The sequence below is a fragment of the Syngnathoides biaculeatus genome, chromosome 13, assembly GCF_019802595.1.
Source record: "Syngnathoides biaculeatus isolate LvHL_M chromosome 13, ASM1980259v1, whole genome shotgun sequence".
In the NCBI taxonomy this organism is placed as follows: domain Eukaryota; kingdom Metazoa; phylum Chordata; class Actinopteri; order Syngnathiformes; family Syngnathidae; genus Syngnathoides; species Syngnathoides biaculeatus.
In genome coordinates, this window is record NC_084652.1 from 4,495,796 (window position 1) to 4,518,263 (window position 22,468).

Genomic DNA, 22,468 nt, shown 5'->3' on the forward strand with positions numbered 1-22,468 from the left:
TTTCTCTTAAAGTTGGATTTAAGTGATTATTATTTTTTTTATTTTTAATCAAAAAAAGTCACTTCAGCAGTTTTACAAAAAAAATAAGCATTGAGACAACCTTTTTTTTAATTTTTGAAAATTAAGTTTTTAAAAAAATAAAAATTGTACTAAAAACAAAAATATATAAATAGATTTTAAGTGCAGAAATGTAGAAAAAAATAGTTAAACGGTTTAAAAAACAAATTAAAATGTGAAATTTAAAAAGTTAAAAAGTTCTTTGCATATGGAAGTTTTTTTTTTTTTTTAATCAAAAATGTTTTTATAAATAAGAAATGTGTTCCATGTCTTCCAAAAAAATAAGCAGTGAGACAACCTTTTCTTGTTGATACTAAAAAAATAACTTGTGAAAAAAGCCGTAAACTGATATTTTCAGAAAAGTAATTAATAAAATTAAAAAAAAAAAAAAAAACTTATACTTTGAGGAAAAAGTAGTATTCATTTTTTAAAATTAAGTTGTAAATTGTACTAAAAAGAAAAAAAGGGCAAATGTGGGAAAAAATACTGTTTAAAAAAATCATTATAAATTTAAAAATACTGTGAAATTTAAAAAGTAAAAAAAATCTTTGCATAGGGAACAGTTTTCGTTTTTTTTTTTTTTTTAGAGAAGGTTTTACTCTTCGCCCCCAAAAAATTGTTGCAGTCTTATGAGAATAAAATCATGCTCATTTGTGGAGGGGGGGGGGATTGGATTTGAAATCATAATTTAGTGCTGGGGATGTTAAAAGCGATATTTGACGCAGGGGAGTAATGTGCTTTTACCCTGAGGAAGGACAAGTCTCGATGTTCCTCCATGTAAGTGATTTCCAGGTTTTCCAGGACCACGGTGCAGTTGGTGTAGGTGTTCACCATGTTCTGGTAATGGTCCTCTTTGGTGCCCAGCAGGTTTAAGCGGTTGGTGATACTTTGGCACACTGCCGGGAAAACACAAACAAACGTCTGTAACTACGGGGCAATGTCGCAAATGATTAAGACCTGCAGTGCTATCAGTCACATTACACAACACACGCTTGCGCATTTCTTCCCTCCGTCGAGTCCAAACTGGGCCTGCTTTTATGTAAAAATAGCCAACGTGGGCTGCTGCTACAATTGGACTCGCGTCCCCACAACAAAGCGCAAAATCTTGCCGGTGGGTGAAAATGAGACTGCCGCATTCGCGCGGGCAGCGGACGGAAAACTTCCCGTCGCTTACGCGAGTCGGCCTCAAACCGCACCCCCCCCCCCCGAAAAAAAAAATAAAAAAAACCTCAACGTCGCCGGGCCTGTCGTGTCATTGTGCTCCTCGTGTTAAAAGAACGAAATGTCCCGATTTTCAGGGCCCGTAAGAATAGTGCAGGGTGGTCTCAAACATGTGGCCCGCGGGCCATTTGCGGCCCACAAGATGATATTTTGCAGCCCCCACCTTAATATGAAAGTATAATGGTAGTGCGTTCCGTGAGTTTTATATGCGTGGCACTTTTACAGTGTTGTGCGGAGCAGACCAATCACAGGGTTGGGGGGGGGTTTGAACTGGTTGCCAGCCAATCACAGGGCACATTGAGACAAACAGACGCACTCACAATCACACCTAGGGGCAATTTAGAGTGTCCAATTAATATTGCATGTTTTTGGAATGTGGGAGGAAACCGGAGTGCCCGACGAACATGTAAACTCCACACAAGGCGGGTCCGGGATTGAACCCGGGACCTCAGAACTGTGAGGCCAACGCTTTACCAACTGCCGCCAGGAGTGTTTTTATTTATTTTAATTTTCTTTACAAGTTTTACACACAAGTTGTAAACACCAGCGTCCTTCATCTTATTTCGAAGATAGGATCGTTTTGAATTTCTAACTTTAAATCCACATAAGGGCGGCACGGTGGGCTCAGCTGGTAAAGCGTTGGCCTCACAGTTCTGAGAACCCGGGTTCGATCCCATTCCCGGCTGTGTGGAGTTTGCATGCTCTCCCCGTGCCTGCGTGGGTTTTCTCCGGGCACTCCAGTTTCCTCCCACATCCCAAAAACATTCAACATTAATTGGACCCTCTAAATTGACCATAGGTGTGATTGTGAGTGTGACCATTGTCTGTCTGTATGTGCCCTGCGATTGGCTGGCAACCAGTTCGAGGTGTCCCCCGCCTCCTGCCCGCTGACAACCGGGATAGGCTCCGGCACTCCCCGTGAACCACGTGAGGATAAGCGGCAAAGAAAATGGATGGAGGAATTCCACATAAGTCCATGTGCGCTGAGGCTGCGGCCCCAAGTTAAAATTGAGTTTGAGTCCCCTGGAATCGTGACTTATTTTTAAACGGTTTGTAAACAAACACATCAGTTGCCACCCCATCATGTAAAAGCTGGATGTTTGGCGAAGTGTCCGCGCGTCACATACCCGCAGCGCCATGTAAGACAGAAACGATTAATCAAATTACTCAATTACAAAAAAATGTACAAACGTAAGCCCCGGCTGGAAGCTTCGCGGGGATCGTTTTTCCACACAGACTAATATTAGCCTACTGCAGAAGCACGTACATACCACTCAGTGTCGGAATTAAGTGGGGAAGAGTCGGGAAAAGACGAGGTCCAAAGTTTGGGATCGTCTCGCGACGACCGCCGCGAAGCAGAACTCGAGTACAACATCTACCGACATCGGGTCAGTGGATCAATCAATGCTCATTTACTGAACGCAGAATATCACAGTTAGTGTGGAAATATTGTCGCGTCCTTGCAGGCGGCGGTTCGCCATTGAACTCAAACTCTAACGTCGTTCGTATAACGCGAGCTGGCGACGGCCACGACGGCTGGAAACTCTTTCGAATGTTGAAAAAGGGAAAGAAAAACAAGCACGACGTCTCCTTTAAATGCTAAATCTGCGAGGGCGGCGGCAAATGTCGATTAATTTAGCACCGGGCAAACGGACGTGTTTGAATGAGGACGGCGTTCACGATAACCGCCGACTAAACATAAACGGGGGACTTCAGACTTCCGTTGAAGCTCGGGCAGGTCCGACGGGTTCTGACCGCCACCCTAGCTGGAGTGGTCCCTGCTGTGTACTGTAAATCCCTCACGCCGCCGTACATGCGCTCATGTTACGGGCACATTTATTAACTGCATAATGGATTTATGGCTTTGCAATAAGAGCAAAGAGTCCTCCAGATGTGTAGTCCAAAAATCCCGTCAACCTGTCAAAGCCCCTCGGCTGCATTCCGCGACAGGTTAGCGCTTGACTGCCAAAGAGATTTTTATGCAAAGCAAAGTACACTATTAGATTACAGTGAAGAAAATAAGTATTTGAACACCCCTGCTATATTGCAAGTTCTCCCACTTTGAAATCATGGAGGGGTGTGAAATTTTCATCGTAGGTGCTTGTCCGCTGTGAGACTAAAAAGACAAATCCAGTAATCACAATGAATGATTTTTTTAATGATTTTTGTGGTACAGCTGCAAATAAGTATTTGAACACCTGTCTATCAGCTAGAATTCTGACCCTCAAAGACCGGTTAGTCGGCCTTTAGAAGTATTATCCTGAATCAGATGCACCGGTGTGAGGTAGTTAGCTGCATAAAGACACCTGTCCACCCCGTACAATCAGTAAAATTCAAATTTGTAACATGGCCAAGACCAAAGAGCTGTCCAAAGACACCAGAGACAGAATTGTACAACTCCACACGGCTGGAAAGGGCTACGGAGAAATTGCCAAGAAGCTTGGTGGAAAAAGGTCCACTGTTGGAGCAGTCATTAGAAAATGGAAGAAGCTAAACATCGGAGTGGAGACCCATTTTAAGTTTTCACCTCGTGGGGTCTCAATGATCCTTAGAAAGGTGAGGAATCAGCCCAGGACTACACGACAGGACTTGGTCAATGACCGGAGAAGAGCTGGGACCACCGTTTCCAAGGTAATACGTAAGGTAAGACGTCATGGTTTGAAAACACAAATGGAACGGAAGGTTCCCCTGCTTAAACCAGCACCTGTCAAGGCCCGTCTTAAGTTTGCCAATGACCAGTTGGATGATACAGAGGAGTCATGGGAGAAAGTTTTGCGGGCGGATGAGACCAAAATGGAGCTTTTTGGTCATGCACCGTATTAAGGAGAGGACGACCGCGGCCATGTATTGTGAGATTTTGGGGAACAATCTCTTTCCCTGAGTCAGAGCATTGAAGATGGGTCGTGGCTGGGTCTTTGACCCGAAGTACACGGCCGGGAAAACCAAGGAGTGGCTCCGTGAGAAGCATATCAAGGTTCTTGTGTGTCTCCAGACCTAAACCCAAAATCTTTGGAGGGAGCTGAAACTCCGTGTTTCTCAGCGACAGCCCAGAAACCTGTCTGATCTCGAGAAGATCTGTGTGGAGGAGTGGGCCAAAATCCCTCCTGCAGTGTGTGCAAACCTGGTGAACAACGACAGGAAACGTTTGACCTCAGTAATGGCAAACAAAGGGTACTGCACCAAATATTAACATTGCTTTTCTCAGGTGTTCAAATACGTATTTGCAGCTGTAACACGCAAATGAATCATTCAAAAAAAAAAAAAAAATCGTAGATTGTGATTTCTGGATTTTTCTCTCTCACAGTGGACATGCACCTACGATGCAAATTTCACACCCCTCCATGATTTCTAAGTGGGAGTACTTGCAATTAGAAGCGTGTTCAAATATTATTATTTTCTTCACTGTAATTTATTTAAAAAAAAAAAAGTAAAATCCAATAAGTAGGGAAACTGCTCAAATAGTGGGAATGCGTTTACCGCATTTTAGAAGATGTAAAATGCATAATTCAAACCACTGCACGGAATGATTATGACGCAAACATCTGCCTGCCGTCGTCGTCGCTCTCGCACCTCATTAGTTTTTCCCCCTGCGAGGTTTCCCGCTGACATGATCCAGTCCGACCGTCCGCGACGACGAAGGCCCGCTGGCGAGCTTGAAATTAATTAGAGGACCCACACCGGATGCAATTACCATTGTAACTAAAGCGTAATAAGCAAAAGACATGCGTGGTAAATATGAACGCATGCGCACAGCTGTTTCTTCCTCCGGTTGACGTCAACGGCGCAGCCGTGGGCAGGTTAGCTACGTGTGAAAGGTTTTTTTTTTTTTTTTTTTGGGGGGGGGGGGGGTAAACAAAAAAAAACCCGACAAGAAACGAGCAAAGGCGCAGAGCAGCTTCTGCTCGAAGTGCCCGATTTCCTCACGGGGCCCGCAGGTGGTAGACGGCCCGATCGCCCGGGACCATAAAGTCACTTCCTTATTAGGCCGCCACGCACAAAACAAGGTCAGGCTGACGCAACACACGAGCCGCGGCGAGTTTGCCTCACGGGGGCTAGTTAGAACTTTCCCAAATGAACCCAACAGCTGCATCATCCGAATTTTGGATTAGATTAAGGCAGGCACCATTTATTACTTCTGTAAAGGACGATATATGTTTTTAATAGTTATTTTATTGTGTCTCATTCAGAGACCATAGGTAACGGGTTAATGTATGACCTGTGGATCGTATACTAGATACCCTAGATTTAATTTAACTAGAGTTATAATAGTGTCCAAAATATTTACAATTGTAATTTTACAAAAAAAAATACTGGTACTGAATATCAGATTCTTCAAGAAATAATAGGTGTCTAATCTTGAGAGAAAAAAAAAATAACAAAAAACTGAGAATCAAGGCTCAATTTAAAAATGGTTACAAGAAAAATCTATAAAATTATAGTTTGTGATTAATAAAAAACATGAACCCAAAAGACTAGTAAAATATGGATACAAATTCTTGAATTGTCCACGAATCTGTGCAATATCTTAATTTTAATAAATCACCAGGATTTAATCCGCGACCAAAATATTTTTTTCAATAAATAGTCTCTATGATATTTACAATTGTAATTTTACAAAAAAAAAGATGTACTGTATGGTACTGAATACCTGATTCTTCAAGAAGAAATAGGTGTCATCTTGGGGAAAAAAAAATTAAAATGAGAATAAAGGCTCAATTTAAAAATGGTTCCAAGAAAAACCTACAAAATTATGGCTTGTAATTAATAAAAAACATGAATCCAAAAGACTAGTAAAATATGGATACAAATTCTTAAATTGTTCAGGAATCTGTGAAATATCTTAATTTAAATAAATCACCAGGATTTAATCCATGACCAAAATATTTTTTTAAATAAATCATCTATATCTATCATATTTACAATTGTAATTTTACAAAAAAAGATTTACTGTATGGTACTGAATATCAGATTCTTCAAGAAAAAAATAGGTGTAATCTTGAGAAAACAAATTACAACAAAAAAAATGAGAATAAAGGCTCAATTTAAAAATGGTTACAAGAAAAAACAAACAAAATTATGGTTTGTGATTAATAAAAAAAACATGAACCCAAAAGACCAGTAAAATATGGATACAAATTCTTAACAAATCTGTAAAATATCTTAATTTTAATAAATCACCAGGATTTAATCCATGACAAAAATATATATTTTTTTTATTTTAATAAATCTATTTTCAACTGCCCGGCTTTTGTATTCATTACAATTGTCAATCATTTGACAAAACTAAAATACCCACTCTATATTTTCATTATTAAAAAATATGCATTTATGTAAATGCCTTTTATTTCACAATGCTTGAGTGGTTTGGCGCGCGACCAAAAAAAAATAAAAAAATCATTCAGGGCAGGATGTACCTAATAATGTGGTGAGTCAGTGTACAGTTCATATGGAAGTTTACCAAATTACAGGTGAGTAGTTTTTTTTGGGATGGGGGGGTTCCATTCCACCTGATTCACGTATGGGACTGCTCATGGGCGGGGCTTGCGATGACGTCAGTGTCACTGGAATGAAAACCAATTAGCCGTCGCCTCACTTCCTGCTGCTGAAGCAAGGAGCGGTTCTGGGTGCAGTACGTGTGTGTACTTGCATTACGGCCTGACCCAATCAGCACGCGGTATCATATCTCACCTTTGGTTTAATCTCCTCGTCACAGGTCTGCTCGCGTACAAACATTGGAAGTTAAGATTTTTGTTTCTGAGGCTTCAAGATTTGTGTGTATATACACAAGATTTATTTATTTATTTTTTTTAAATATGCTCAGTCCAGTGTAACAAACATGGGGCCTTTATAAAGATACTCAAAAATATAAACAGTCTGTATTTAAAAAAAAAAAGAGAATGTCAATTTTACGGGAATGAAGCTGTAATATTGCAAAACGGACATAAAAAAATTATTTTCTGATGAAATACAGAATTTTAGGAGCTGAAGTCACAGTCTTAAAAGTTTACATATTTTTTAAAGTTATAATACTACAACAAAATACAGTAGTTGACATTACAAATGGTAAAATGTTCTCATGGCAAAGAAAACAATTTACGATAACACAGCAATAGTACAAAATATATATTTTATAATTATATGAGAATAGTTTTACAGGGATGAAGTAACTTACTTTTTTTTATTACATAAAGACATGAAAAAACATTTCTAGACAATGTTGTCTACGATAAGTCAAGAATAAAATCATGTAAAAAAAGTTCAATTTGTAAGAAATAAAATCTTAGTGATGAAATAATTTTAAAGTGAATAAAATTTCAATAGGAAAATGATTTTTTTTTAAATGAATCTTATGAAGCAAGAGTTGTCTTGTACTCAAAGTATTACAATAAAAAACCCTAAGTGGCTATTTTTTGATAATAAATTCATGATTGTATGAAAATAGTTAAACTATTATGTAATGGATGAAAATGAAGATAAACGCCAGGTTACAAGGAAAACTTGGTAATTATGCAACTAAAAAGTTTTTAAATTAACATTATGTTATGTAAAGTATACCACAAATATTTTTGATTGACAACGTTATTATGGAGCCATGAGAAAGAAGTTAGTCCCCCCCCCCCACCCCCATGTCCCTTTGTGGTTTCCGTACGTCATGAGAATTTACTGAATAAAGTACTAGTATCAAAAATGTAAATGTTACCCAAACATATTTTCCTGCAAAACGTTAAAGAATTATGCTCTAATTGCTAAATTTCATAAAACAAAAAAACTTGTCAACCAGTGTCACACAATCATTTCTTCTGAATTAAATGTAAATATTTTCGGGTTGAAAAAAAATAACCCGCTAAACAATAAAATAAAATAAACCCGCCCTGGAGCCATCTAATGGTTTCTTTCGGACATCCAATCCACACTTTAAAGGCGTGTTTGACGAGCGAGCCGCTTCCTCTCGTCCGCTCGCTGCAATTGAATTACGCGGCGTGCAGAGGCTGCTCATTCAATTACGGGAAAACAAACATAATCAAAGGAAGATGCTAACTGCCATTCTTGGTGATTTCCCGGTCAACAGCATTAGGGTGAAGCCGCTTATGTAACCCGTGCCTTCAAGTCCGAGGGAAAAAGAAAAAAAAATCATTGCGGAGTTGCCAACAAAAATCCGCCATTTGTTCATAAGTGGAAGCGCATGTTACATGTAAATAGCCTAATCCGTTCCAAGCCCCACCACAAATAAGCATTCAAAATACATAATGTAAAGAATAATAATAAAAACTATGTTCATTTAGGCGGCACGGTGGAACAGCTGGTAAAGTGCTGGCCTCACAGTTCTGAGGACCCGGGTTCAATCCTAGCCCCGCCTGTGTGGAGTTTGCATGTTCTCCCTGTGCCTGTGTGGGTTTTCTCCGGGTGGGCACTCCGGTTTCCTCCCACATCCCCAAAACATGCAACATTGATAGGACACTCTAAACTGCCCCTAGGTGCGATTGTGAGTGCGGCTGTTTGTCTCGATGTGTCCAGCGATTGGCTGGCAACCAGTTCAGGGTGTACCCCACCTCCTGCCCGTTGACAGCCGAGATAGGCTCCAGCACTCCCCCGCGACCCTAGTGAGGATAAGCGGCAAGGAAAATGGACGGATGGATGGATGTTCATTTACCTTTGGGGTTGGGCGACTATGCGAAGAGAAGGCTGAGTGACAAGAAAAAGGCATCGTGGGGGACGAAGGAGGAGGCAAACTTTGACAGCCGAGCGAAAAACATACGTATGAGCGTACGCACGCACACAAAACTTGATTCCGCTAACGCTTCTTGGGTTAGAAAGATGAATAAATGAAAAAGTTGTACTTTTCCAATGTGCATTAGCACGTGACAGCGCGATTCGGTCACTATCGAATGTCCGAGGAAATCCAAAAGCATCGCTGATAAAGACTGACGTCCATCCTAGCCAATGGGATGTAAGGAAGATATTACGGCGACAGCCAATGGGAGAGAAGCTCTATAGCGCCACACAAACCAAGATACACGTTGTTTACGTTTGGTGCAATTTGGGTGCTGCGAATCCAGCACCTATTTTTGCCTTTCGTGTCCAGAATTTTCTTTGTAACTGGAGACATTTTTCTTAACCTGAATTTTTTTTATGAGTAGAGACGTCCATAATTAGAGGGCCCGCCGTGCTTTGATGAGCTCAGCGCCGGCACCTGGTTTGACACGTACTCGTCTTACACAATGAAGTTTCGACACAGCAGGGCGGGGAGAAGCGAACGTCGGGTTTGACACGTTTCCCAGGAAGGCGACGTCTCGCTGTCGCCTCTTGGCAGCGGGGAATACAAGTTTATAAAATGAAAAAAAAACAAAATAAAATGACAGAAATGAAAACAAGGGCACATTTACCATGTGGAGTCTCCGGAAAAAAAAAAAAAAAAAAAAAACTCCCATCGGTCGCATCGGCTCCATCTGGGGTTTAAAGGGAAATTGGAGCTGTATGCAGCATTATTTGTGGGAAATTTGAACAAATCTCTCTCCCCCAAAAAATGCAGACGACAGCCTGAAATATGGGATCTGCATTTCACTGGCTTTTTATTTTTATGAGCATGATTTCAAAAGGTATCGATATCCTCTTCCGCTTAAAAAAGGGAAATTCATTCTTCCTTTATGCGGGAGATGCCTCGGACCCCCGACAGCAAACGTCTCAGGGAAGGGGGGGGGGTGTGTGTATGTATGTGGGGAGGGGGGGGGTCCTGGGTGGCGGCGGGGGACTGGAAGATTTAAAAGAAGAAGAAAAGAAACACAAGCCTCCTCTGACACGTCAGGAAGTTGCTCTTTGCACTGGATCCGCTCCAGGCAGCTACCCTGTGATGCTGGACCAGATGGTAGCTGATTCCCGTCTCCGGGGGAAGAGGAGGATGGACGGAATATAACATAATGTACGACTGAGGACAGGAAGTGCTGGAAAGGGAGTCGTTTCTTGGGGGGAGAACTCAAAACTAGAAAAGCGGGGGGGGTCGAAGATGGCCACCATGTCTCCCGCCTGGCATCCTCCAATTGTTTATTGGCTATCGTGTGGCGCCGCACTCACCAAGGTCGTGAAAAGAGAATGACAGCCTATTGCTTATGTTATTGTACGTGTAGGATAAAAAAAAAATCAATTATTGAATAATAACGTGAATCTTTGAGGGGGGGGGGGGGGGGATTGACAACGAAAGCCGAAAAATCTCATTCCAGCATTGAATTAATTTTGAAACAATGTTACCTAACGTCCAAAGCACTCCAACAATCATCCAACCATTTTGGAATGATGTTGACACCTCAAGTACTGTGCGTTCCGTTCTGTTCTGTTCTGCATATTTACGACTACAAGTCCAGTAAGTCTCTTCCTGGTTGCCCTCACGGAATAGAATAAAAGTGGGGGGAGGTGGCGCGGGTGGGGGTCACGAGCGGTTTGTGGTCAAGCTAACCGTGATGACGGCCAAAACGTGGGCTGAAGCTGTCGGTTGTGGGGTCAAACTGTGGAAATGACACGTAACCCTATGAACACCCCCCCCCCCCCCCGGAGACCGACAACGGCTCAACGCATCTGGAGGTCGTACACGAATCTGTCGAGATTAGTCCGCTAACCGCTAAAGACGACGTGAGACGTACTCTCGCCTGAGGGAACTGCATTTCAAAAGGTATACGCACAATGGAAAAGCTACAAATGCACAAGATAACATCTAAGTGCTTTATTAATAATTTTAGCAACTTTGATTTATCATATGACTGCCAAAGGAGTAAGCGTTCTCCCTGCACCGTTGCGAGATGGAGTTGGAGAGCGTCACGATTAAATATTTTTTGATTTCGGAATATGATCGTGAATTTCCTGCGAAGACGGCATGAAAGCTTATCTGGAATTTGCATGACTGCCCCCTGCAGCCTCAACTGCAACTTGGATTTGGTGGAGGGACCGTACTAATCTGGTATTACGGTTCCGATTTGAAATAGGTTTGGGACTTTTAGGCAAAGAAAATATAAGTATTTTCTCCCATTTCCGGGAGGTCCTCGGACAAAGGCATTTTACGACAACTGGAGAGTCTTTCGAGACTGCAGAACTGCTAATAGAGAGGTCTAATAATCGAGCACAGCGGTCCCAAAACCAGAAGTGGTCATTAAGTACCTGTTACAAATCTCAGTATCAGGTCAAGTGAAATTGTCGATCCCTCAGTGGGCCTTTTCGAATCTGACCAATTGGACATTACGGACCTTTCCGACCTGTCAATCACTCGTACAGTAATAGCCAATCAGATAGCCGCATTGTCTTAACCCCTGGCTTGACACGCCCCTGCCGCCATGTTGTCCCACAAGCAATGCTGGTTGCCAGTAGTGTGCGCTTGGAAAAGTTAATGTTACGAAGAAAATGGTCCTCATCGTGCAATTCTGATGAAAGATATCCTGCTAGCTAACAAGGGGCCCGCTTGATTCATTTCCCAAAGCCTAAAACACAGTTGACAAAGTGTCTACGATGGATTAAGGCTTGCGGAAGAGCGCACGTACAACTAAATATACTCCAATATTATCCGGAATACGCGATAGAGAATCTAATTCAAACATGTGCTGTTCAATCGCCATTTTAGAAGCTTGTGGGACACGGCTAAGGGGGCGGACCTTAAAATCGCCATCGGATTAGTCTTGAGAGACCTGCTGAAGCAGCCTCCTAAGAGACAACCATCCAGTCTAAAGGTTACAAAAGCATGGAGTCATAAAGCATTACTAATAAATTGAATAATATTATATCATTATAACATCCTGGATTTTGTAAGTTGGAACACATTGGCCGGCTTTTAGGAAATCTATCAAGTTGACATTATTCTTCAGCCTCGGAGTTCCACGGACCTTGAACTGGATTTATAATGAATTATTTTTCCTCAGCAGCTCGATGAGATAATTATTGTAACATTGTCAAGTTTTTTCTCCAACGAAACATCTGCTCCGTTAATCAAAACAACAAGAACTGGAAAACGCAAGAGCAGATATACGAAAAAATATCGACTGCGAGATCATTTAGGAGTTTTACGGCCAGATATGTTTGACAGGAGTTCTAGCAACAGTGTTGGGGGGAAAAAAAACAAAACACTGCAAGGCAAGTGAGCACGTGCGTGGGGGGGCGAGGGGGGGGGGGGTTTAGATGATTAATTCCACAGTTATTGACTCACCGGATGCTCTTTTGGTGGTTACCATTTGAGCTGCTGAGGTGACTTATCAACACAATATGTAACTATGGATTCGCTGCTTCAATGGTAGAAAGTGGGGGGGGGGGAATGGGGGGACAAACACCCCCTCATTGTGAGTGGACCGGGCCCCCAAATTCATTTATTGGGATTATGTACACACAGCTGGGCTCGGGCTCGGCTCAACTCATCAGTGTAGTATATCAGTCAGATAAATTTCCCACAAGTCCATTAGTCGGGCACGGAGGCCACCCCCCCCCCCATAAGTGATCCCACCCCTGTGTTATTCAAAACTAAGACCCCCCCACTCCACCCCACCCCCTGCCATTTTAAAATTCCAATAATGCGCCCACCGCCATTCTTTAAAACAAAACAAAAAAAAAAAACAGCCAGCTTCCTCCCCAACATCCACACATTCTCCCGGCCAAGAATCCCCCCCCCCCGCGCGCCCCCTCCCCAATCCACCTTTCCCTGTTAAAGTCATACTCCTCTTCATTCCCACAGGAAGCAAGAGAGGAAGGCCGGGAGAGGGAGTGGGCGGCCAGCACGCTTCTGCTAACTCACTCCTCAACACTGCCCCCCCCCCTAAACCCCCCCCCCAAAAAAGACTTGCCTTAAACTGTCACAGCAACCATGAGCGGGGAACGCAAAAACAACAACCACAGGCAAAAAAAAAAAAAAATAAAATAAAAAAAAACAAAAAACAGAACGGCTTTATTTCACGCACATAATTCCGGCAGCTGCGATTTTGGGAATCCCCGCTTGGTTTGCTTCAAGCATTCCTGGTCGGAGGCCCAGGTTGGTGCACATCAACACAATGGGGGAGGGGGGCATGGGGGGGGGGACAGACGACGACAACGACACACACACAACGAAGTCCTCACTCAGACTTAACAAAAAGAGATAATCGGCCTTTCGGACTGAAGAGGTTTCTTATTTTTAGAGCGAGCGCTGATGGGCTCATTTCTGAGCGGTGCTTCGGCGACTCATCCTCATCGTGAGAGGACCCCCCCCCCCACCATAAAAGGAATATTCCGCAAAAAAAGCCCCCGGGAAGGTTGACGGGAGCGACATTTACTCAGTCCTTACTCACCGTCGCAACCTCTGCTTTACGCATCAGCGGGCAAGTTAAATCCGCTGATGATTCGTCGCTTTCGGGACAGTGTCTCTACGCGCCCGGGGGGGGGGGGGGGGATTCTTTACCCCCCCCCCCAAAAAAAAAAACACTTTTGTTGTCCTCACCAAAGGTGTGACTGATTTCATTCGCAAGAACAAGCAAAGGAGAGACTCTCTCACAAGCGTCCTCGTCATGACACATCGAATTGATATGTTTGAAATGCAGCAGCGTGCCACTGCCAAGGCTCGGGGGCCCAGGGGTGGGGGGTGGGGGGGGTCGTTGGGGTGGGAGGTGGGGGCACTCTCTGCTCAATAAGCATTTTCCGTCACGGCCGTGTGAAGAACATCAATGGCGGACGGACAATCCGAGTTGGGAGGAGTTAGCAAAGTCAAGCAATTACAGTATCGCCATTATTGCTTCGACGCATGCCCCGGCTCGTTTGACTAAAACTGAGCGGCGGGGGGGGGGGGGGTGTTAGCCTGCCCGTGACCCGCCAAAACAAAAGCACATCACGGTTGACGTAGCCCACCAAAGCAACAACGAAGCTTGTTTAAGATGACTGAGGAGGGAGGTTGTTTCAAGGCCGCCCCCCCCCCCCTTTACGGGAACACACAGAGGGTCTTTTTGCTCTGCGAAGGCATATCAGTCTTCGCAGGTATCAGACATGCCAGATGAGACGTTTGATTTTTTGCCTTATCTGCGACATAACTGAACGTCAGGGATCTGGCTAAGTATCAAAACCAATAGTGTTGACCCTTCTAAACGTATTCTGCATTTTTTGTCATGGCCATTATTATAATATTAGTATATTGTCCACATGACAATTCCCACCTTTTTTTTTTTACCAGGCAAGACAAGACTAAGTTAGAGAGAGCAGACTTCAATGGTTTGGACATGTCCAGAGGCGAGAGAGTAGACACATATTGGTAGAAGTGTGCTGAGGATGGAGCTGCCAGGACATGAAGACGGGTTTAGCGAGAAACATGCACGAGATAGGCTTCGATGGAAAAAGATGACACGCTGTGGTGACCCCTAAATCGGGACAAGCCGAAAGGAAAAGAAGAAGATTCAATTCTAGATGAGATCATGCAGATGAAAAGTCAACGCACAGTCTGCAAATATCAAAGAATAAATTAATATAGCGGGCTATTGATCCAATCGGGCAATTCGACTGTCTGGGTGCCAGTTACCAATAATATTCAGATCGGTACTTCAAAGGGGGATTGACACATTTAAAACAAATAATAATAATAACTTAATGAGCTCAGTTGATGTAGTGAATGTACTCCAGGTCAAGAGGCCTAATCCTTCCTGATTGGCACCGCTCCATTTATGCACTCCAGGGTATTTTGCGCGGGGACGGGGGGGACATTTTTTTTTTTTTTTTATCTCCCCACTAAGCGATTAACATGAAGCGGTTTGTCGCAGTCGTGAAAGGACGCAGAGTAGCGACATCGCTCATACGTCGGAGTTTGCTTCGAGAGTCACGCGGCTGCAAGATAAATGGAGGCCGCGTGCATATTATGCGAGAGTTGGCCCAAGATTTTTTTTATGGAGCGAAACACTGCACCCCCCCCCAATCGCCCCCTCGCTCCGCCTCCCCAGGTCGTTGGATTTAATCATGAAAGCATGTCGTAATGGAGATGTTGCATCGCCAGGAAATTAATTTGGAGTGCAATGAACCGTCGGTGTTTCAGCCCATGGGGGGGATTAAAAAAAAAAAAAATTATGTCTTTAGAGAACAATAGATTTTAGCGCTGTGGGAATTTATGAATCTCAACAAATACTAAGTGACATTTTCCATCAGTTTGTCTTAGAATAGCAGGGAAGGAAGAAAAAAAAAAAAAGGGGGGGGGGGGCGGGGGGAATCACAATGCCGATGAAAGACCCAGGAGGTGATGCGGCGCTCTTAACGTGCCGAGAGACGAGATGACATCTTGTTTTCTTCCCCCGCGACAAATTATACCGCCACCAGCCCCCCATCACTGTAATTCAGAACTCCAGAAATTATACTTTACAAGCGCCTGACAAGATAATTTGTTGGTGTATTTTCGTACCGCGGCAGACCGAGACAAAGCTTTAGGCGTACACAGAACTACCCAATTAAGTCTTTTCCAAAGCCCTCGCAGGAGCACAGGGGGTTATTGTCTTGCTCCCGTTGCGAACTCTGCGTTCATCAACGAACCATAATCTAACCGCCGCAGATAAGACAAATTATGATTGCTGACCACATCCAACAGCACTTTATCATAAAGTTTACGGCTCACGTACCGCAGGGCTTATCAAGGTGACAACGAGCTCAGCAGGGTCTCCCGGCGGGATCCGCGGGAAGGATTCCGCAGCTCCACTCGCGCAAGGCTAGCGTGGGATACTGTTGATGGCATCCCCAGACATCCAGCCGCGAGTCCCAAGACCGCGTTTTGAGATGCGGTCCAATAAGAGCCGTGAAGTCACTGGCCGCAGCGGTAAGGACATTAACAAGGCTTTCGCCAGCTGGCCGGGTCTTTCGATACACGCCAGAACTGTGGATTATTTTATGAGCGGGCCGAGCTGATCTCTTTCCAGTCCGCAGCACCTGCAGATGGATGCCGGCGTGCTCGACCGCGGGATTCTGGTGAACCACCGATTTGGTTGCGTTCCCGTCGGAGCCAATGGAAATGATCGGTTTCGTGGTCAACCCGTCAACATTCTTAAGCATTATTATTAACTACACAAGAGATCGTGATTTCAATCTGAACTGCCATAACAACCGAGAAGGAAAGAAGTTAACATTTTTCGAGAGGGTGAGGCAAAGGAGGTGAAATTAAAAAACGTTTTTTTAATTGAGATCCAGCGAGGTACACTGAGCAATTTTCTTCCGATATTATCGTCAAATTCCACATTTTGGAATTTTGAAAGGAACTGGAGTACATAGCGTTGGATGACTCATCGTCACCGTTGGCAATATCACAATAGCGACTGTTCGCAGCTTTTCATGCGCTGGCGGTTTTTGGGTGAAGCTCCAAAAAGGGTGCAAAACGCTCTTCGGCGGCATGAAGGCTGTCGAGTCGACCGGGATGCCTTTCTCCTCACTGTTGACACCGGGGTTGTAAAGTCATGTCTACACGGCAAGTTAAGGTCACCCAGAAGACAGATAAAGTCTTTGTTTAAAAAAAAACGCAACAAAGTCTTGAATAAACCTTTTGTCCGTGTTGAATTGGGGCCGGGGGGGGGGGGGGAGCTCGGCAGGGCCACGTTTTGTCTCCCATATTGAAGGAATTTCAGGACATTTTTTTACCTATTCACAACGTCTCTTCATCACAATTTGAAGGCCAACCTCCCCCCACCCAAAAAAAAAGTCCAAGAATTAACGCTTTGTTTACATTGTCAGTGTCTTCTCAAAAGAACAGGAATGCAATTCTGAATGTCTGCACATTTCATTATTTTGTGAAAAATAACCCAAGGATCAAGAAATGAAGCAGATTTCTAGCTACCTTGAACAGCCTCCACTAGATGGGTGGGCAGGCGCTCCAGACGCCCAAGGACCAGGATACAATTCAAAAGTTAGTCCTCTTTAACAAGTCTCTCTAAGTAAGAAATGTGCACCCAAAGGGTTTTTGAGGACTTATCTTCCGTCTCAGAACGGCAACCAAGCAAATCTTGACTGATATCCCACCATCACAACACTCTTTCAAAGCCAGTCTCGCGATTGAAGCCGAGACAGGTCTGATCAGGCAAGGCGTGATTAAGTATTTAAGGCAACGCTTTACGCCCTCGCCGTGATTAAACACTCACTTGTTGCGAAGTCAAGCCGGGGTCAGGCTGGCTCAGTCTAGATTTACAAGACGAGACCGTAAAAACTGTGATTTTAAAGCTCTAGAGCAGAGTCAAGGTGTAGGACGGAGCTTCAAGATGGAACTCGCACAGGTGGGAGTTCACGTCGAAACTTTAGATTGGTTTTTACGCCCTCGCCGTGATTAAACACTCACTTGTTGCGAAGTCAAGCCGGGGTCAGGCTGGATCAGTCTAGATTTACAAGACGAGACCGTAAAAACTGTGATTTTAAAGCTCTAGTCAAGGTGTCAGGACGGAGCTTCAAGACGGAACTCGCACAGGTGGGAGTTCCTACTCAAACTTTAGATTGGTTAAAAATAAAAAACAATACGAGATGTGAAAAAGACTGTTTCGTTTGCAAGTCCGTGGACCACAGAGGAAGAGGTGCGAAGTTTCGGAGATCAGCTGCTCTACCTTGAAAAAGCTCCTGAGATGTTTTGCTGAGCTATTGTTCCCCTAGCTGCAGGAGATTCCTCTTCAGAACCGGCAGTCGGGAAGAGATACCGTCCCAGACCCGAAAGGGAAGTAGTCGCACAGACGGGAGGACCACAAATAGCCATTGTGGAACCAACTTGTACACCTTTTGGTTCCTCATTCCGACACAGCCGAGATTAACTTCCAGCGCGGCGGTTAAATTCGACAGAGATTGACGATCCGTGCAGATCATATCCGAGCGGTCGAGTATCTTAAAAGGTGAAAAAGCCTATGCAGAGAAGAAATTAATGAAATGAAAATTAATGTAACTCCATTCCAACCACACTTCGAGGCAAACAATGAAGGCCTTTGTTCTGATTTTCGTTGTGCCGCACTACACCTGATGAGATAAGATGATTGCTGGCACTTTTGGCCAATAGTCTTTCCACCCAGACCAAAGCTGGGGATGGCGGAAAGGCCATAAAAATGGGCTTCGTTACGACCGCATGTACACAAAACAAACCAGTCCGTTCAATCAATGAGTAACCACGACTTACTCGATGTAAACACAAACCGGAGAGGGTCGGCGTTTGCAGATACGCTCGAGCGTAACACACTGGAAGTGCTTTATCTATGCAAATGACACTTCGCTATCTCCCGCGGTCGTTTTTCCGCAAATAGCGGCTGGCTCGAAAATAGCTGCAAGTGTCCCAATTGATGTCCCTCAAACAGGAGGCTCACATTTCCCCATCAGGACAAGAAAAATAAAATCAAAGTGAGTCGACGCATCAAAAAAGGTATGAGTCAGGAGAAGGGTACAAAAGGATTCCCAGTACCGTCAGTTCCGGCCCATAAGCCGCGACTTTTTTGTGCATTTCGTGCATTTTTTCTGATGGTCGCCAGGGGGCAGTCGAGCAGAAAAGTTAAAAGTGAGAACGGTGGAATATATGTGCAGAGGAAGTGACTTTTACCAGTATTTTTTTCCAAGCGTTAGCGCTGTGTTAGCGTGTTGCTGCTGTGTTACTGCCATGTCTCAGTCATTTTTACCGGTATGGTTTTTTTTTTAACCGGCCCAGTTAGCACTGCGCTAGCGTTAGCATGTTGCTGCCGCGTCTCAGTGAGTTAGGTATGTTTTTTTTGTTTTTTGTTTTTAAACCGGCCCTATTAGTGCTGTGCTACCATGTGACTACTGTGTAGCTGCCGCGGCTGTTTTTTTTTTTTGTTTGTTTTTGTTTTCAAATCAGCCCTTTTTGTGCTACCGTGTTGTTGCTATGTTAAGCTAAGCTAAGTTATTAAAACTTTGAAAACTCTGTGTACCGTCTTTCTTTGTAAATATGTCATGTTCCAATGTGGGTTTCGATGTGGGCACTTGCGGCTTTTAAACACTGTTACTGCCAGGTCACAGTGATTTTTACCGGTATGTTTTTTTTAACCGGATCTGGTAGTAGTGCCGCGCTAGCATTAGCATGTTGCTGCCACGTCGTCGTTTTTTTTTTTTTTTCTACTGGCCATGTTAGTGCTTTGCTACCGTGTTGCTAGTGTGTAGCTGCCGCAGCAGATTTTTTTTTATACTGGTATGTTTTTTTTTTTTTTTTAATCAGCACTTTTTGTGCTACTGTGTTGTTGCTATGTTCAGCTAAGCTAAGCTACGGTATTAAAACTTTGAAAACTCTGCGAACCGCCTTTCTTTGTGAATATGTCGTGTTTCAATGGGGGCACTTGTGGCTTTTAAACACTGTTACTGCCGTGTCTCAGTGATTTTTACCGGTATGTTTTTTTTAACCGGCCCTCTTAGCATGGCACTGGCGTTAGCATTAGCGCGGCGCTAGCATTAAACTCTCTCTCTTCAATGTGGGCACTTGCGACTTTTACACAGGTGCGGTTTATGCATGTACCAAATGGTATTTCCTTCACAACACTACGGGTGAGGCTTATAATCAGGTGCGCTCCGTCGGACGGAAATTACGGTACAACAAATATACCATAAACGCGGTGAAGACTTTCATTATCGAGCGGAGAAATCGTGGCACAACAGTGACTTTATTAAGAATTGCACATTCGAAATTGGATTTTTAAAAAAATGGTCAGGGAGGATGGCAAAAGGTTGACTGCAACATTGAAGGAACTGCAGGAATTTCTGGCAAGTAGTGTCCGGGTTTAGCACGCGAGACAGCAATCCCCGTCGACTTCACATCTCTGGGTTATGTAATATTTTGAAGAAATGACGACAAAAAAGCGAGGAAAATGCGTTCCGTTCTGACGAAACCAAGACTGAGTCCCGAAAGATTTGCTTGGTGCAAAAATAACAGCAGCGTCGAGTTATAGTTTTTGCTTTTGTTCCCCTTCGGCTGGAACTGAAGCCTCATTCAAGATGGAGGGGGAGTTAAAAAAAAAATAATATGAATAAGAAAAGCCTTCGACAACATCTTCACTTTATTTGGGTTAGTCAGAAGGACTTTAAATGGCGGCAGGTGTGTGCCGACTCCCATCAACATGATGAATTTCTTCCCACAAGTCTTTCTCTTTTTCTTTTTAAGTCACTTTTACTGAGCACTTGTTCCAAATGATTCTAAAAATAGCGCCGTCCAAATAAAGATGAAAAGCTTCACTTCCATTCGGACCACACACGAGCGCGTCGGCTATCGGGCGGCCACGCTACAAAAATAAAAAAAATTTTAAAAAGTACCTGAACCCGGTACGGGGCCGCCATCGTCGCTGGGTGACAGCGGAGTCCATCATCTAAACCTGAGACTCGGTAACGATTCCGAACCTGCAGTGTTTTTGAAGCTCGGGGGAGGCGAAAAATGATCACCCCCCCCCCCCCCCCCGAGCACAATGCCGCGTTTTCTACGTCTGCGGCATGAGGCCGTCTGGCGAGTCCATCAGGAGGAGCGACCGCGGCGCAACGCCGTCGGCAGCTTCTCCGGTTACGCGGGGTGGCGGCCTTCGTTTCGCGACGGACATCCATCTTTTCTCCCGGGAGAGGCTGCTTTCACGATAAGCGAAGGCGCGGTTTTTCATCACGGAGGGATTTAAGAGTGAGGAGGAATCGTTTTTTTCTTTTTTTGGGGGGGGGGGGGGGGGGTTGCGGGTAAGTGAGGGAGTCGTTGAAGTCAACTGACTGCGGGGTGAACTTTCGTCATGAAAGGTTTGCAGTGAAATTCCGAAGGGACGTTGCATTTTCATCTCCCAGACTTCAAAATGTGTGAAATTTGGAATTCGCACGGGGGAGCCCAACGAAAGGCCGAGCCCCGGGGCGAGTAACCGACACACATCCTATCAATCCCGCCGGGTGGCGGCAAAACACTACTTTTGTCTAAATCGGGGGCGTCAAACTGGTTTTTGTCGCGGGCCACGGTGGAGTTCCAGTTTCCCCTCATCGGGGCGTGATGACTGTGAAACCGTAAAAATCTTTGATCATCTTTCCACATGGAATTTGTAAACTACTTTTGGAATCATACATCAATGGGATGTGTTTTTCAAACTATTGTAGTTTGGGAAACCAAAAATGCTTACAATACCACAGTGTTATCATTTATGATATGACAATTTGTAATTTTGGTAAAGATCTGAACAAAAATCACAGAAGATTTAGCTTCGCGGGCCACATAAAATCCTGCGGCGGGCCGGAGCTGGCCCACGGGCCTTGGGTTTGACACCTGTGGACTAAATGAAGCTCCTCAACTCCCTTCAACTTAGAATACTGTCATTAAAAGGCCACTGCTTCTGTCCGAGTTCCTCAACTCATTCCAACACAGTTCCTTTGCTAATTGGCACTCACAGCAGTCTGCTGTTCTGCTTTTTGTCGGTTATGAATTATTACTGTGTGCATCTGTCGATCAGTTGAATTCAAGTTCAGAGGATGAAATGAGATTTGATTTGATTTTTATGTGACCTTAATTTAGCCCGGAAATCCTCAATGAGAGGAAAAGCTCGTCTACGACGCTGGGCGGCCGCGACCTTTGCAATTTCTTCCTTCCACGCAATCTGCCTCATTTTTATGATATTCTTTTGAACTCCAGTATCACCTGATATCGTGAAATTAAACCCACCGATTATCCTGCACTCAACTGATCAGGGGATCCTCGCTTGGAGAGATTAAGGATTTAGCCAACGACGTGACCCTCAGATTAGTTTCATCTTTTTCAGATTATCCAGTTGACGCAATAAATAATTGTTCGAGTCGTCTGGCGAAATAACTGCTGGAGTTCTGACCTGGGCGGCACGGTGGATCAGCTGGGAAGCGTTGGCCTCACAGTTCTGAGGTCCCGGGTTCAATCCCGGACCCGCCTTTGTGGAGTTTGCATGTTCTCTGCGTACCTGCCTGGGTTTCCTCCGGGCACTCCGGTTTCCTCCCACATCCCAACATCCGTCCAACTTCTTTGCTGCTTATCCTCACAAGGGTCGCGGGGAGTGCTGGAGCCTATCCCAGCTGTGAATGGGCAGGAGGCGGGGTACACGCTGAACTGGTCGCCGGCCAATCGCAGGGCACATTGAGACAAACAGCTGCACTCTCAATTACACCTTTGGGCAATTTAGAGTGTTAATCTGATGTTGCGTGTTTTGGGGATGTGAGAAGAAACCGGAGTGCGCAGAGAAAACACACGCAGGCATGGGGAGAACATGCAGGATTGAACCCGGGACCTCATAAC

At 44.3% G+C, this 22,468-nt stretch overlaps 1 protein-coding gene across 1 annotated transcript in view; it reads right to left on the bottom strand.

The window, feature by feature from the left end:
• The window catches only part of egfra (epidermal growth factor receptor a (erythroblastic leukemia viral (v-erb-b) oncogene homolog, avian)), a 51,806-nt gene that overhangs the window by 26,287 nt on the left and 3,051 nt on the right, over window positions 1–22,468 (bottom strand). Inside the window, exon 2 of the mRNA XM_061839142.1 lies at window positions 802–953. Within this exon, the coding sequence (XP_061695126.1) occupies window positions 802–953 (152 nt within the window). The remainder of the gene's footprint in view (window positions 1–801; window positions 954–22,468) is intronic.